Raw genomic sequence first — 15,699 nt, 5'->3', positions numbered from 1 at the left:
TTACACCAAACCACTAGATTGAGAAACCTGCTCCCAATACAGTTGCTTCTGTAGGTCATGCAGTATAGAAAGCTGCACGTTCCTCTTCCTTGCTGTAACCATTTTAATTATGGTCTCCCAAGCTCAAGGTTCTATCCAATGTTTCAGGATTAATAGGAAAAAGGGTCATTGCTTGGAGGGTGCATCTTTTGCAAGGGAGGAAAAGGTAAACTTTAAAAATGAAGATTTCTCAAAAACAAATGTAAACAGCTGTACCTGACCCAATTACAAAAAGATGCAATTAGCAACCTGCAAATATTCAGCCGCACTCAGCATTATGTTACAAAAAAAATGTGCACACAGATTCATTCAATGTGGCCTCCAAAAGGGAATGATTTAAGGGGAAAATAATGCAAGGATATGGAGAAAGAGTGGGACGATTTCAACTGCTTTTACAAAAAGCTGGCACAGGATCAACTGGGAGAATGGCAGCACGGTAGCATGGTGGTTAGCATAAATGCTTCACAGCTCCAGGGTCCCAGGTTCGATTCCCGGCTGGGTCACTGCCTGTGCGGAGTCTGCACGTCCTCCCCGTGTGTGCGCGGGTTTCCTCCGGGTGCTCCGGTTTCCTCCCACAGTCCAAAGATGTGCGGGTTAGGTGGATTGGCCAAGCTAAATTGCCCTTAGTGTCCTAAAAAATAAGGTTAATGGGGGTTGTTGGGTTACTGGTATGGGGTGGATATGTGGGCTTGAGTAGGGTGATCATTGCTCGGCACAACATCGAGGGCCGAAGGGCCTGTTCTGTGCTGTACTGTTCTAATGGCCACCATCTGCCTTGCAAGATTCTAAGATTCTGTCATGTATGCTGGAATTCGTAAAATCAGAACAGTTTTTGTACAGATGAAGGCCGTTCAGTTTGCCATGTCCATGCTGGCTCTTTACAAGAGGCTGGTTTAGCACAGGACTAAATCGCTGGCTTTGAAAGCAGACCAAGACAGGCAAGCAGCACGGTTCAGTTCCCGTACCAGCCTCCCCAAACAGTGCCGGAATGTTGCGACTAGGGGCTTTTCACAGTAACTTCATTTGAAGTCTACTTGTGACAATAACGATTTTCATTTCATTTTTTTACATTTTTCATAAGAGCAACTCGCCTAGTTCCATTCCCCTGTTGTTTCCCCTGAACGCTGCAGTTTTATTCTCTTCAGGTAATAATTATACGCAAAAAAACCTTAGTCAAAGAACATTTTCTGTAACTGAATATTGCTGCTCTTATTAACTTTAGCTGTGGCTGCTTCAGTAAGTGGGGTCTGTCCCGATAGGAGGACAGTTTGATCCACTGAAGGCAAATGGAAACTACCGATGAATCGTTTGGAGAAACATAAGCTCCTAACATTTCCAGCATAAAATCTGATCATTTTATTCTAGACTCAAAGCTCTAGAACAATGCATTTGGCCCTCTAGAATGCTCCACTATTCAATAAGATCATGGCCAACCTGGCTGTGGTCTCAATGCCACTTGTCTGTATGTCTGCCCAAACGCTTGCTTAGCAAAAATCTGTCTAACTCTGCCTTGAATAAATTCAACGACCCAGCCCCTGCTGGGGGAGAACATTTCACGTTCTTACACGCTAAAGAATTTCTACTCATTAGGAGACCTGGTAATGTTCCCCTTTGGGGTGGAAGCAGATTTAAGTGTTAATATTGGAAGTCCATTCACTGATGCTGGTCTTCTACAATCTAACCCAAACAGTAAGTTCACAAAAATGTCAGCCACGCAGCTGACCAAAACAAATATTTAATTAATCTGGTTAATAAAGCCATAAATTAACTTCTCATTTGAGTAAAACGAGTCAAGTAATATGTTTTTAGCGAACAAGACTGGTGTTAAATTTACCTCCATGCAAACAGAATATCATATTTCATCTCCTGGCTGAAAATTTTAATCCTCGCCAGTGAGTGCATTAAACATCTTCAATCAGCCACCAAAAAACAATTAAAACTTCAAGGACTCTTCTGATTTGAATGTGACTATTTTAGGGAGCTGAGCCTTGCTGGAACTTGGTCAAGCTGTGCAACAAAGATTGAGTGCACACCGAGATAAAGCTGGCTGATAACAAATATATTGCTATTGCAAAACCTGTGCACCAGTCTCTCTCTGCCCACCTGGGAACAAATCTGGCCTTGAGAGAGCAAAACAAACCTTTGGAGACACAAACTGTCATTCAGACTTGAAACGTTATCTCCGTTCTCTCCCTACAGATGCTTCCAGACCTGCTGAGATTGTCCAGCATTTTCTGTTTTTGTTTCAGATTCCAGCATCCACACTAATTTGCTTTTAGAAACATAAAGCTTCTTGCGCGGGAAAGAAGAATACAAAAAGAGGGGAAAAACTCAAGAGAAGTAATTTAACTCATCTATCTTACTTAAACTGAATGGTTATGATAGAATCTCAACCCTTCACAGAAATGACAACACATGATGAATGTCAGGATATCATTGCAGACACAGGGATAATCGAACATTCTCTGAAGAGCCATACAGGCTCAAAACTTTAAATATTTTTCTCTCCACTGATGCAGCCAGACCTGAGCATGTACACAGTGGATAGTCAAGAAGCTTTTTCCCCAGGATGCAAGAATCAATTACTAGGGGCAGAGGTTTAAGATGTAAGGGGCAAGATTTTAAAGGAGATGTACAAGGCAGGCTTTTATTTTTACAGAGAATGGTGGGAGCCTGGAACTCGCTACTGGGGGAGCTAATGGAAGCAGATACGATTGCGACTTTTAATGGGCGCCTTGACAAATACATGAACAGGATAGGTATAGAGGAATATAGTCTTTGGAAGGATAGGGGTTTTTAGTTCAGATGGGCAGCATGGTCAGTGCAGGCTTGGAGAGCTAAAGGGCCTGTTCCTGTGCTGTAATTTTCTTTGTTCTTTTCCAGCCTTTTCTGTTTTTATTTCAGAGCATCAACATCCACAGTATTTGGCTTTCAATTTTATAAATAGCAAGCCTCACCCTAATTACGGATTGAAGGAACACCAAGTAGTTTCCAAAGGCAGCTAGGTAACAGTTTTAAGCAGGCTTTTAATTAAGTCAATGAAGTGTCATTTGGGTGCAGTAGATGGCAATTAGATCTAAAACACGTGCACGATGGAAAAAGGCTTCTCAGCCGGAACGAAGAGGACGATCAAAAGAGTGGAAAGAAGATCCGATGTCATTAACCTGATGGGACGACCCAGCAAGGATAAACTGGAGTCATTTTGCGATCTGCCACCGCCTTCCTTACCTGTTTTCCTGCCATTGCCAGTCCGTCTCCCTGAGCGATGGTGCTGCTGCTGCTGCCGCCGGCGTTGGGTCCCCACGCAGCCTCCCATCAATGGTGCCCTCCTCGGTTCAGGTGGGTCCTCCTCACCCACTTGCAGCAAACACACCTTAAGTCTGGCAGAAGCTGGCTGCAAGCCCCCCGGAGCCCCTCATCCACTGGGTTGGGTTTGAATAAAGTCCCCCCCCCCCCGCAAACCAGGCTGCCCCAAACAACAACAACGGTGCTGAGTCTGCAAAGTTTGGAACCAAGTTGCACCCCTCCCCTTCCAAAAGCTGCGACGCAGTGCGGGGAAGCAGCAGCACCCAGCTCTGCCCCCCTGCCCGCCCCAGGTAGCTGCCGTAACCAGGGGCAACCACCCGGCCCTCACTCCCTTCAGCACTGCAACCACCGCTTGGCCGAGCTCTCCATCCCGCTCACTTACTCCGCGCTCATCAAGAGAAAGTTGGGGCTGCTTTTGTCTGTGTGTCTCGCTGCCTCTGCCCGGCTTTCACGCCATGCCTGCGGGGAGACCGTGCCCCAGCCCTGCCCAGCTCCACAACCTGCCTCCCCACCTGGACACCTGAGCGACGTCGCCCTGCCCGCCCGCTGCACGCCGGGTAACGTCGTCACGTCACCGCACCTGACGACCGCCCCGCCCCGCCCTCCCTTAGCAACCGAACGCTTCCGTTGCTAAGGTGACCCCCCCCCCCCCCGAAAAGGTGAGCAAGAAATTCGCTTTTTTTGTCGCACCAGAAATATTGAGTTTTTTGACACGGGAATAGGAAGCCTCTTAGGAATTACTGATCGGGATTATTTATTTAAAGGTTGATGCTTGGGTCTCCGGCCGGGACCGGAAATCCGGTTGGCGGCGCTGAGGGTTGTGGTTGCCCCCCCCCCACCAACCCGCGGCCGATCACGTGATCCTGCGTCACGTGGGCCGCGCCTGCGCGGCGGGAGGAGGAGGAGAGGGGAGGCAAAATGGCGACGGACATGAGGGTGGCGGGTCTGGTGGAGGAGTTTGTGAGCGGGCAGCAGGACGGCCCTGCCAAGGACCTGGCCACAGGTAGGAGCCGGGGTGTAGGCAGGCAGACAGACAGGGAAGGCGAGGGGAGGAGCCTGCGAGGCTGCTGGAAGGAGGAGGCGCCGCCCGGCCCCCGTCACCCTGGTAACGGTCGCTGGCACCTAGGGCTCGGCCTGCGCTGTGGGCCGGGGATGCCTCAGTCTCCACCCCAGCCGTACAGCATCCTGGCTCGGTAAAGAATGATAGCCACGATCCCCGTACGAATTGCAAAATCCTTACAACAATGCGTGCCCAACCTGGGAAGCAAACAACTTGTTTGCGCTTGGGTTTATTTGCTGTTCTCTGTCATTTGAATGTAAAGGGCGCACCTTTTCTTTTGAAATGTCTCCTTGCTGGGTAATTCTTGATCAGAACGTTAACATTTGGACCCTTGCATACGGCTGGCAGTATGTGGGAAGGTTACAGAAGGTGCCCTATAAATGCAAGTCATTTTATAGGAAAAGAGTAGCAAGTGGAGACCAATTGACCATATGAGACTGTTTTGCCATTCAGTTTAGTCATGATCATACTATTTTAACTTTGCCTTCCCACCTGATCTCCGTGTCACTTAATAGAACATAAAACGTACAGTGCAGAAGGAGGCCATTCGGCCCATCGAGTCTGCACCGAACCACTTAAGCCCTCACTTCCACCCTATCCCTGTAACCTAATAACTCCTCCTAACCTACTAAGGGCAATTTAGCGTGGCCAATCCATCTAACCTGCACATCTTTGGTCTCTGGGAGGAAATCGGAGCACCCGGAGGAAACCCACGCAGACACAGGGAGAACGTGCAGACTCTGCACAGACAGTGACCCAGCGAGGAATCGAACCTGGGACCCGGCGCTGTGAAGCCACAGTGCTAGCCACTTGTGCTACCATGCTGTCAATTTTTGTACCAAGGACATCCAGGTTGCTCGGAATGCATTTCTTGCAGAATCTTAGAATTTACAGTGCAGTAGCAGGCCATTTGGCTTATCAAGTCTGCACCGGCCTTTGGAATGAGCACCCACTTAAGCCAATCCGCCCACCCTATCCCTGTAACCCAGGAACCCCACCTAATCTTTTGGACACTAAGGACAGTTTAGCATGGCCAATCCATCTAACCTGCACATCTTTGGACTGTGGAAGGAAACCATAACACCCGGAGGAAACCCACGCAGACATGGGGAGGAAGTGCAAACTCCAGATAGACAGTCACCCGTGGCTGGAATTGAACCTGGGCCTCTGGAGCTGTGAAATAGATAACCACTGTGCCACCGTGCCATCCAAGATTTTAAAATATATTTTCCTATTTTTGCTTCCAAAGTGGATAACTTCACACTTTCTCACATATAGGCCCTCTATCATTATGTGACCCACTCAGTTAATCTGTCTATATTCTTTTACATCCACCTAACAGCATAAAATTCCACCTGACTTTGTATCCTGGAACAACCTGGACTGGTATTTTTATACTGCCTTTCCCATTCTCAGGCTGTTCAAAGCACTTTACAGCCAATGAATTCCAAGTTTTGCCACTGTTTTCAGGAAAGAAACACAATGGCCCATTTGCGAGATCCCACAAACCAGAATGAATTAAATGGGCAGACAATTTATTTTTGTGATGTTGGTTGGCACATACAATATTTTATTGGACAGGTCACGAGGGAGAACTCCCCAGCTTTTCAAATGGCACATGGAATCTTTTGCATCAATCTGAGACAGCAAACAGCTTCTCAGTTTAAAGTTTTGTGAGAGAGATGACACCTCTGATAGTGTCGTGTTTCCTGTACCCAGATCTCTGGAGTTGAACTTGAACCCATGATCCTCTGACTCGGGGAGATACTCCTGAGCCAATTTTGATGCAAATGGAATTAAGCTTTATGCATGATGGAAATTTGGGTGACGCCAATTGTAGATACATTTACATGTAGGAACATGAGTAAATTGAGCAGATGCAGGCCGTACAAGCCTTCGGGCCTGTTCCACCATTCAGTAAGATCATGGCCGACTTCAACACCAGTTCTGTTATCCTGTGCTATCATATTTTTCATGGTTTCTTTTTTTTAATACATTTTAGAGTACCCAATTCATTTTTCCCAATTAAGGGGCAATTTAGCGTGGCCAATCCACCTACCCTGTACATCTTTGGGTTGTGGGGGCGAAACCCATGCAAACACAGGGAGAATGTGCAAACTCCGCATGGACAGTGACCCAGAGCCGGGATCGAACCTGTGAGGCAGCAGGGCTAACCCACTGCGCCACCGTGCTGCCCTTTTTATTGGTTTCCTAAATATCCAAAGATTTAACAACTGTCTTGAATTTGATTTGATTTATTATTGTCACGTATTAATATACAGTGAAAAGTATTGTTTCTTGCATGCTGTACAGGCAACGCATACCATATATAGGGAAAGAAGGAGAGACTGCAGAATTCAATGTTAGTCATATCTAGGGTGTAGAGAAAAGATCAGACCTAGGGGCTGTTTAGCACAGGGCTAATTTGCTGGCTTTGAAAGCAGACCAAGCAGGCCAGCAGCACGGTTCGATTCCCGTAACAGCCTCCCGAACAGGCGCCGGAATGTGGCGACTAGAGGCTTTTCACAGTAACTTCATTTGAAGCCTACTCGTGACAATAAGCGATTTTCATTTCATTTCAACTTCATACGAGGTAGGTCCATTCAAAAGTCTGAGGGCAGCATGCTGGCACAGTGGATAGCACTGCTGCCTCACAGAGCCGAGGTCCCAGGTTCAATCAGGCTCTGGGTCACTGTCCGTGTGGAGTTCGCACATTCTCCACCTGTTTGTGTGGGTTTCGCCCCCACAACACACAAGATGTGCAGGGTAGGTGGATTGGCTACGCTAAATTGCCCCTTAATTGGAAAAAATGAATTGGGTATGCTAAATTTAAAAAATAAGTCTGATGCCAGTAGGGAAGAAGCTCAAACTTTTGTATCTTTTTCTTGACGGAAGAAGGTGGAAAAGAGCATGTCCGGGGTGGGTGGGGTCCTTAATTATGCTGGCTGCCTTTCCGAGGCAGCGGGAATTATAGATAGAGTCAATGGATGGGAGGTTGGTTTGCGTGATGGACTGGGCTACATTCACAACCTTTTGTAGTTTTCTGTGGTCTTGGGTAGAGCAGGCTCCATACCAAGCTGTGATACAACCAGAAAGAATGCTTTCTATCGTGCACCTGTAAAAGTTGGTGAGAGTCGTAGATGACATGCCAAATTTCCTTAGTCTTCTGAGAAAGTAGAGTCATTGGCGGCTTTCTTAACTATAATTCTTAACTATGGGGGGACCAGGACAGGTGTTTGGTGATCTGGACACTGTAAAAACTTGAAGCTCCCGACCCTTCCTACTTCGTTCCCATTGATGTAGACAGGGGCCTGTTCTCCACTACGCTTCCTGAAGTCGATGACAATCTCCTTCGTTTTGTTGACATTGAGAGATTATTGTCGTTCAAATGTGTTCAAAGGCACAGCATCCAAGATCTCCGTATGGAGAATTCCAAAGATTCACAACCTCTGAATGAATAAATTTCTCCTCATCTCTGACCTAAATAGTTGACCCTTTATTCTGAGACTATGACCCCTAGAGGAGCATAAGAAATAGGAGCAGCAGTAGGCCATTCAACCCCTTGAACGTGCTCTGCTATTCAACTAGATCATGGCTGATCTTCTACCTCAATGCCATTTTCATGCACTATCCCATATTCCTAGATATCTTTAATATCTAAAAATATTAATATCCCTATCATGCACATATTCAGTGACTGCACCTCCACAGCCCTCTGGATCAGATTATTCCAAAGATTCACCAACTTCTGAGTGAAAAATTACTCCTCAGCCGTAAATTGCCGATCCTTATTCTGAGACTGTGCTCCCTCATTCCAGACACCCCAGCCAGGGGAAACATCCTCCCAGAATCTACCCTGTCATACTCCTTAATAATTTTATTTCATAGGAATCATCTCACTGTGTTCTAAATTCCAGAGAATAATATTTATTATTGTCACAAGTAGGCTTACATGAACACTGCAATGAAGTTGCTGTGAAAAGCCCCTCGCCACTACACAATGGCACATGCCCGGGTACATTGAGGGAGAATTCAGAATGCCCAATTCACCTAACAAGCAGACCTTTCGGGACTTGTGGGCGGAAACCGGAGCACGCGGAGGGAACCCACGCAGACACGGGCAGAACTTACAGACTCCACACAGACAGTGACCCAGGCCGGGAATTGAACCCAGGTCCCTGGCGCTGTGAAGCAATAGTGCTATAGACTGTGCTACCGTGCTGCCTGATATAGGAGTCTGCTCAGTTTCTCTTAATAGAAAATTGCCCTAATTTCAGAAATCTGTCTAGAAACTGATTGTTTCATTCCCTCCAAGGTAAGTGTATCATAGAATTTTCAGTGCTGAAGGAGGCCATTCGGCCCATCAAGTCTGCGTCGGCCCTTGGAAAGCTTAAGCCCACGCCTCTACCCTATCCCCGTAACCCAGTAATCCCATCTACCCTTTTGGATACAAAGGGGCAATTTAGCATGACCAATGCCCCTAACCTGAACATCTTGGACTGTGGGAGGAAACCGGAGCACCCAGAGAAAACCCACGCAGACACTGGGAGAACGTGCAGACTCAGCACAGTCACCCGAGGCCAGAATTGAACTCGGGTCCCTGGAGCTGTGAGGCAGCAGTGTTAACCACTGTGCGCTGTATCTTTCCTTGGGCAAGGAGATAAAAACTTTCATACTCTTGCATCTAATTTTGTAACCATGGCTTCTTATTCAAGCCTCTTCAACTACTGAAAAAGTCTTATGTCTTTCATAATCTTAAATACATCTATTATGTTGCTCTCTAATTTTCAATCGAACCACAGTTGATCCAATTTTCAAATCTTCACATTTGTTTTCTCACACGTGATAACATCTTCACGAATATCTTAAGCATCAATATCCTTATAATGTGGAACCCAATACTCTACAGTTTAAAAATGTATTCTGTTAATTGTTTTCTAGTTTTATGCTTTGAATTTTAATGAAAATGTTTCCTTTTTTTAAAAATAGCTTTTTCTAGAGAATTTTTGGTTCGATTCTTAAGAAGGTGTATATTATGAATGTATTTGACTCACAGGTTGGAGAAGTTCAGTGATTTCACTGTCAAAATCACATGTAGACAGTGAACTTATCTACTTGATTTCTATATCTTTCCACTTTTCCTCCCATCCAAACAAAGTGGGTAGAAAGTGAGATCGATGTCACCATGTCAAATTATCATTCATTTAAAATTTATACTGAAACCTGACGCTTCTGGAACCATCAAAGACATTAGACCTAAAGGAAGGGTAGTTTCATTCAAAATACATAATGTTTTACTGGAATGTTCCAGAGAGCAGTAATGCAATATTGATTTGAAAATTATTGATTTACTTAACTTTCCTGATGGCTGGGAGTTCATAGTGCTTTAATCCTGCATTACTGGCACCAGTAGTTTGTTCATTGGGGCGGAGCCAGGCAGTTCACTGCAGGTTACGATTCTCGATTCTGCACCTATGAAAGTTTGCCCCCAATTTATCCTTTTAAGAGATAAAAAGGGGCAAACTTTACTGTGAATGTCATGAAGCACCAATAAAATGGTGTGCGCTGACATTTATTGATGTTTACGGCAGAAATTTAGATTACAAATAAAACAATCGTCCCCTATCCTCTCAGTGCATCTCCAGGTCGATAAAGATTGAGAGTCAGGGTTGAATTTTGCATTTGTGAGCATTTTCTTGTTTGTTGATTCCCTCTTGGCAACATTGCTGAAAGAGTTCTGGAGAAGAGTCATGTTCAACTTGAAACATTACTGTTTCTCTCTCTCCGCATATGCTGCCAGATCGAATGAGTGTTTCCAACACTTTCTGTTTTTGCTTCAGGTTTCTAGTGTCTTAAATGTTTTGCTTTTATTCCTGCAAGTGTCGTCTTTTAAGGCAATAGTTCCAGGTTTGCACCTCACGGTGCAAACAGCAGACTGATTGCATTCACCCACATCCACACATGTACACTTTCCTGTGGGGGAGATGGTGAAGTTTGTGGTGATGTCACTGGAATAGTAGTCCAGAGACCCAGGCTCTTGAGTACATTAAAAAAAAAAAAATTTAGAGTACCCAATTCTAATCCAGCTAACCTGCACATCTTTGGGTTGTGGGGGCGAAGCCCCCGCAGAAATGGGGAGAATGTGCAAACTCCATACGGACAGTGACCCAGGGCCGGGATTTGAACTTGGGTCCTCAGTGCCATAGTCCCAGTGCTAACCACTGCGTCATGTGCCGCCATGTTCTTTGAGAACATGGGTTCAAATCCCACCATGCAGTTGGTGGAATTTGAATTCAATTAATAAACCTGGAAATGGAAGCTGGACTCAGTCATGGTAACCCTGAAATTATCATCAGTTGCAATAAAAACTAATTGGTCCACTAATGTCCACCAGGGAAGGAAATCTGCTGCCCTAACCTGGTCTGGCCTACATATGATTCCAGACCCACAGTAATGTGGTTGACTCGCAACTGCCCCTAACAAGCCACTCAGTTCAGGGGATGGGCAACAAATGCTGGCCTTGCCAGTGACACCCATATCCCATAAAAGGATAGATTGGGGGGAAAATTTGGATCAAAATCAACAGCACCCCTTCAGGCCCATGTCTCTACCCCCACCCATTCCTAACTCTGGCACTGAGGTTAGTACTGCAGTTTCATAGTCGTGAGAGTATTGCTGGTTGGCTACCACAGTGAGAGAAATCCATGCTCTTGAATAGTGCTCTGGGATCTCAGACATGCATCTAAAATGCAATTTTAATTCCGTTCTTACCGCAGTCTGTTTCTGAGATTACAATGTGCATTAGCATGTTTTTGAAAATCTTTTCATTCAACGAATGATATCTGTTCATCTGCATTCAGACGTTTCTTCATGGGGAGCAACAGATTTAATGAGTACTTTTCACAGCTATTGTCCTGTGGGAGGATTTGTTTACACTTTCGGGCTGATTTGGATTAACTGGTTGTTTTTCCTTATCAGCAAAGGCATTCCCATTTCTTGTGAAAGTCCAAATAAAGGTGCATTTACTTCAGTGAATCCAGCAGTTAGCAGATGCTCTATTCCCTCTCCATCAGTTGCGTTCCAAGTACTGTGTACTGACCGTGAGGAGCTGGCCTCACAATCAGCGCTGTCTATTGGGTAGCAGAGTCCAGCACTTGATCTCAAATCAGATTGGGGAGGACACTGCAGAGCAGCTGCTCTCTTGGGGCAATACTAGGGTGGAGAGAAGCACAGCATTGCACTTTGATATACTTATCTCTGCTCTGCTTTTGAAGGGAGAGTTGCACTTTGGTAAAATAATCCCTAATCTTAAATATTACTTGTGCAATCACCCAAGATTTATTTACAGCTTCATCTTGTTTCATTTTATATAATTACTGGTTTATAGGCCGTGTGGCACCACACTGCAGAGACTTGACCATAAAATCTATTTAATGCTCCAATGCAGTACTGATGGTGATACTGTCATTCAGTTAAACCGAGGCCCCTCTGACCTATTGAATGAATGCAAGAGATCCCATGACACTATAATCAGAGGAAATCCAGGGAATCCTCCCCACTATCTTGGCCAATGCATTTCCTTCTAACTACCACACAAACAAACATCACCTGGTCGTCATCACATTTACTGTTTGTGAGAGCTTGCTGTGTGTGAATTGGTTTCCCTACTTCCTAAATTACAACAGTGACTGCACTTCAAAACTATTTCATTGGCTGTAAAGCGCTTGGATCAGTCATATTGTGAATGGAGGGTTAGAAATGCAAGTTTTTCTTCATATGAATATTTGCTAATGAGCTACTTTTGTATTGTAGTTGGTGTCCTGCTAGTGTTGCCAGCTTCTGCCATGAGTCTCATGCAGTACGAAAACAAACTCGCTGCACCTATTACGCACTCAGTTTAAAGATGAATTTAGAAATCACTTGTTAAATCTGGTGTTGTTGCTGGTTGTGTGGGTTTTGCCAGCCAAGAACGTGATGGCACAAAGAGCCAAATGCAAACAGCTGTGGGCACTGCCACATCTCTGATCTTTAGCTGATTTCCATGGGGTAGGGGTTTTACAGCTGGTGTCACTGAAACCATGCCATGGAGCAACACCCAGTCTTCATTCCTAAAGAAAACACTTGCATTAATCATAGCCTCTTTCTCAATCTCGGCACATTTCACAGAGCGCCCCAGCTAATGAAGTACTTTCTGAAGTGTTGTCACTGTTGTAATATAGGAAATACAGCAGCCAGCCAGTTTGTGTATAACAAGCTCCCACAAGCAGCAGGATCATAATCATACCATGTTTTGCATTGTTGATTGAGGGATGAATATTAGTCAGGAAAGACGTTGTTCCTGGGTGAATGATCTCTCATGATGATGGTGAGGATGTGCACAGGGGAATGAATAATTGATCCAATTGCATTGACATGGGAAGCCGGAGGTAAGAGGACTTGGAACAATTGAGTTGCAGTCCAGTGTAATGTACAGTGGTTGGGTGAGGGAGCTTGTGGAGGGATTTGTATCAAAGGTTGAGGATTTTGAACACTGCATTGCAGTGAAAAAGCATAATTTCTTAAACCCACTAAACTAGATTATCAAACACATTTCACACTTGTTACCTAACGATGCAAAGCATTAAATTCTAACGGACAACTTGTATCGAATGCCATTTTAAATTAAGCTATGGAAGAGTCAGATGTTACACTAGCTGTGTAATTGAGAAATTTATTGAGTTGGGAAAAACACATCAAATTATGTTTCCAATCTTGGATAATGCCTTGGTCTTCATTCAGTTCACTTTTAGCAAAGATGTCTTGCTGAAAGATGCAGCTTTTAACCACAAGCCTACTTCCTTCCGGAATACAGACAAGAAACAAAAGACAGAACAAACTTGCATCAATATCACACCTTTAATATCCTCAAGATGTCTTGCATCCCTTCAGAATGGCAAATTACTTGCAAATTGTAGTCACTGTGGCTTTTTAGCCAACTGCAATGAGATAAGTGCCCAACCAGTGTCTGGTGCTGATTGATGGATGGATATTGGCCAGGGGACCACAAGATCCCCTGCTCTCTCTCAAATAAGTGTGGTGGGGTGAATTCTGTCCAGCTGAATAGACAGACCATGGTTTAGCATCACATCTATGACATATCAGCACTCTGCTCTGCTGATTAAAACAGAAAAAGCTGGAAAAACTCAGCCTGTCTGCCAGCATCTGTGCAAAGAGGAGGAGTTAATGATTCAAATCCAATATGACTCTTCTTTGGAACTTCAGAGCTGTCCTAATGTGCCAGCCTGAATTATGTGCTCAAGTCCGAGAGTCAGGCTTAAATTTATTCCTTTTTGACTTGCAAGTGAGAGTGCAGCTACCCCTAAGAGAAGGCGGGCAGTATCTGACACAATAAAGATAATAAGTAAATAATTTATCTTAGAATTTACAATGCAGAAGGAGGCCATTCGGTCTATTGAGTCTGCAGCGGCCTTTGGAAAGAGTGCCCTACTTAAGCCCACGCATCTGCCCAATCCCAGTAATCCAACCTAACCTTTTGGACATTAAGGGGCAATTTAGCACGTCCAATCCACCTAACCTGCACATCTTTGGACTGTGGTAGGAAACCGGAGCACCCAGAGAAACCCATGCAGACATGGGGAGAAAGTGCTGACTCCATGCAGACAGTCATCCAAGGTTGGAATTGAACCCGGGTCCCTGGAGCTGTGAGGCAGTAGTGCTAATCACTGTGCCACCATGCTTATGTCGCTTTCTTCCATGGCAGAAAAATGTGGGAGGAGCTGATCTTGTAGCACACTTTTATATGAGCATGCAGGATTTGAATCCAGTCCAGGTTAATTAGATTAAAGTTCCTCTTCTACCACCTGTAAAACAAGATTCAGTCTGTCATACTGAAGAGCCCCGAAAAGGTAAGTCAAAAGTAGTTTATTTCCTGCTCAGTTAGGAAATGCATCAACTGAGCGATACTCCAAGTCCCAGCCGGGGCCATCCTGAGATGTTGGCTCCCTCTTGCCAGCTTCTATCTTGGGGGAATTAATGAGCCCCGCTGTTGGGCCTCCGCCCCTCCTCAGTGGGGGAGTTCATATTCCACAAGCCCCACAGGGAGATCAATCGGGTCATCCCTGTGTGGCTAGTGGGGTCATAACTCCTCCTCCTCTTCCCCCACCCCCCAAGTCTGTTAGTGTCGCTGTTCTGGGGAGTGCAGGAGACTGTCTTATCCACTTTGCGCGCTATTGTGCTTCTGGCTGTTGCAGGGCTGGGCCAGGGGGCTTGTAGCGTGTCTGGGAATGGCGTTTTCATGGCGATCATCTGGGGTGGGGGGCACTAAAGCGACCGTTCCCTGGAAGGGCTGTCATCTGAAAATTCGAATGCCCGAGTCCTCCTCCTCGTGCATCTCCATGGCAGAGTCTCTTGGGCGTGATGTCTTCAGGTCCCCTTGTGCTGGGCAGGCGGGGCTGGAAAACTGTTCCTCCTGTGGGCTTTGTCCTGACGCTGGCTCCTTTCTACGAAGGTGGTCCAGATGCTTCCGCAGAGTCCGTTCTTGTGTTTTTATCATGTAAGATACCAGTCCAGTCTGTTTCACCACATTCCCTGTGGAATCTCCAATACTGTCTCCAAAGTTTCAGACTTATACTATATCCCCCGGTTGGCGTGTACTGTATCCCCCGGTTGGAAACCTCTGACTTGCGTCTGTCTGCTTCAGTACTGCCTTTGGAGATTTTTGTCTCTATTCCAGTTTTCCATTAATATTGGGGAACATTGGGCTGTCGGCAGTTCTGCCGCTCTGGTTGTAATGTGTGCCGTATTACTGTAACTGAGCAAACTGCTCACTGGTGAACGGGTTCTGTTGTCCACGACTGCTACCTCTGGGATGCCATGGGTACTGAATGAGAGTTGTGGCTTCTCAATGGTGGCCTTTGAAGCGATGGATAGCATTGGATGATGTCTAACCATTTGGAATGGGCATCCACTATCAGCAAGAACATTGAGCCTTGAAAAGGTCTGGGAGAATCTGCATGCATCCACATCCAAGGCCGACCCGACCATTCCATGGGTTGAAGGGTATGACTGGCAGGAGCTTCGGATGTTCCTGGCACGTGGCAAGTTGCTGAGCCAATCGCTCAATGTCGCCATCCAGACCTGGGCAACATTCATAGCTCCTAGATAGCATTTTCATCTTTGACACCCCAAGATTTCCAATGTGTATATCTTGAAGTATGACCTGTGTGCCCTGATTTAGAATTACAACAGGAGCTCCCCACAGGAGAATGCCGTCCTCCACACTGAATTCTTGTCCT

At 45.6% G+C, this 15,699-nt stretch overlaps 2 protein-coding genes across 2 annotated transcripts in view; one reads left to right on the top strand and one right to left on the bottom strand.

Annotated features, from left to right (window-relative positions):
- ubtd1b (ubiquitin domain containing 1b) overlaps positions 1–3,908 on the bottom strand; it is a 98,712-nt gene extending 94,804 nt beyond the window's left edge. Inside the window, 1 exon segment of the mRNA XM_038773381.1 lies at positions 3,268–3,908. Within this exon segment, the coding sequence (XP_038629309.1) occupies positions 3,268–3,355 (88 nt within the window). The 5' untranslated portion in view covers positions 3,356–3,908.
- Positions 3,909–4,240: 332 nt separating this feature from the next.
- mms19 (MMS19 homolog, cytosolic iron-sulfur assembly component) overlaps positions 4,241–15,699 on the top strand; it is an 80,652-nt gene continuing 69,193 nt past the window's right edge. The window contains exon 1 of the mRNA XM_038821851.1: positions 4,241–4,348. Within this exon, the coding sequence (XP_038677779.1) occupies positions 4,264–4,348 (85 nt within the window). The 5' untranslated portion in view covers positions 4,241–4,263. The remainder of the gene's footprint in view (positions 4,349–15,699) is intronic.

This window comes from Scyliorhinus canicula, chromosome 16 (assembly GCF_902713615.1).
Source record: "Scyliorhinus canicula chromosome 16, sScyCan1.1, whole genome shotgun sequence".
In the NCBI taxonomy this organism is placed as follows: domain Eukaryota; kingdom Metazoa; phylum Chordata; class Chondrichthyes; order Carcharhiniformes; family Scyliorhinidae; genus Scyliorhinus; species Scyliorhinus canicula.
The sequence above is the reverse complement of the archived record's forward strand: the minus strand, read 5'-3'. Positions and strand labels throughout refer to the sequence as shown.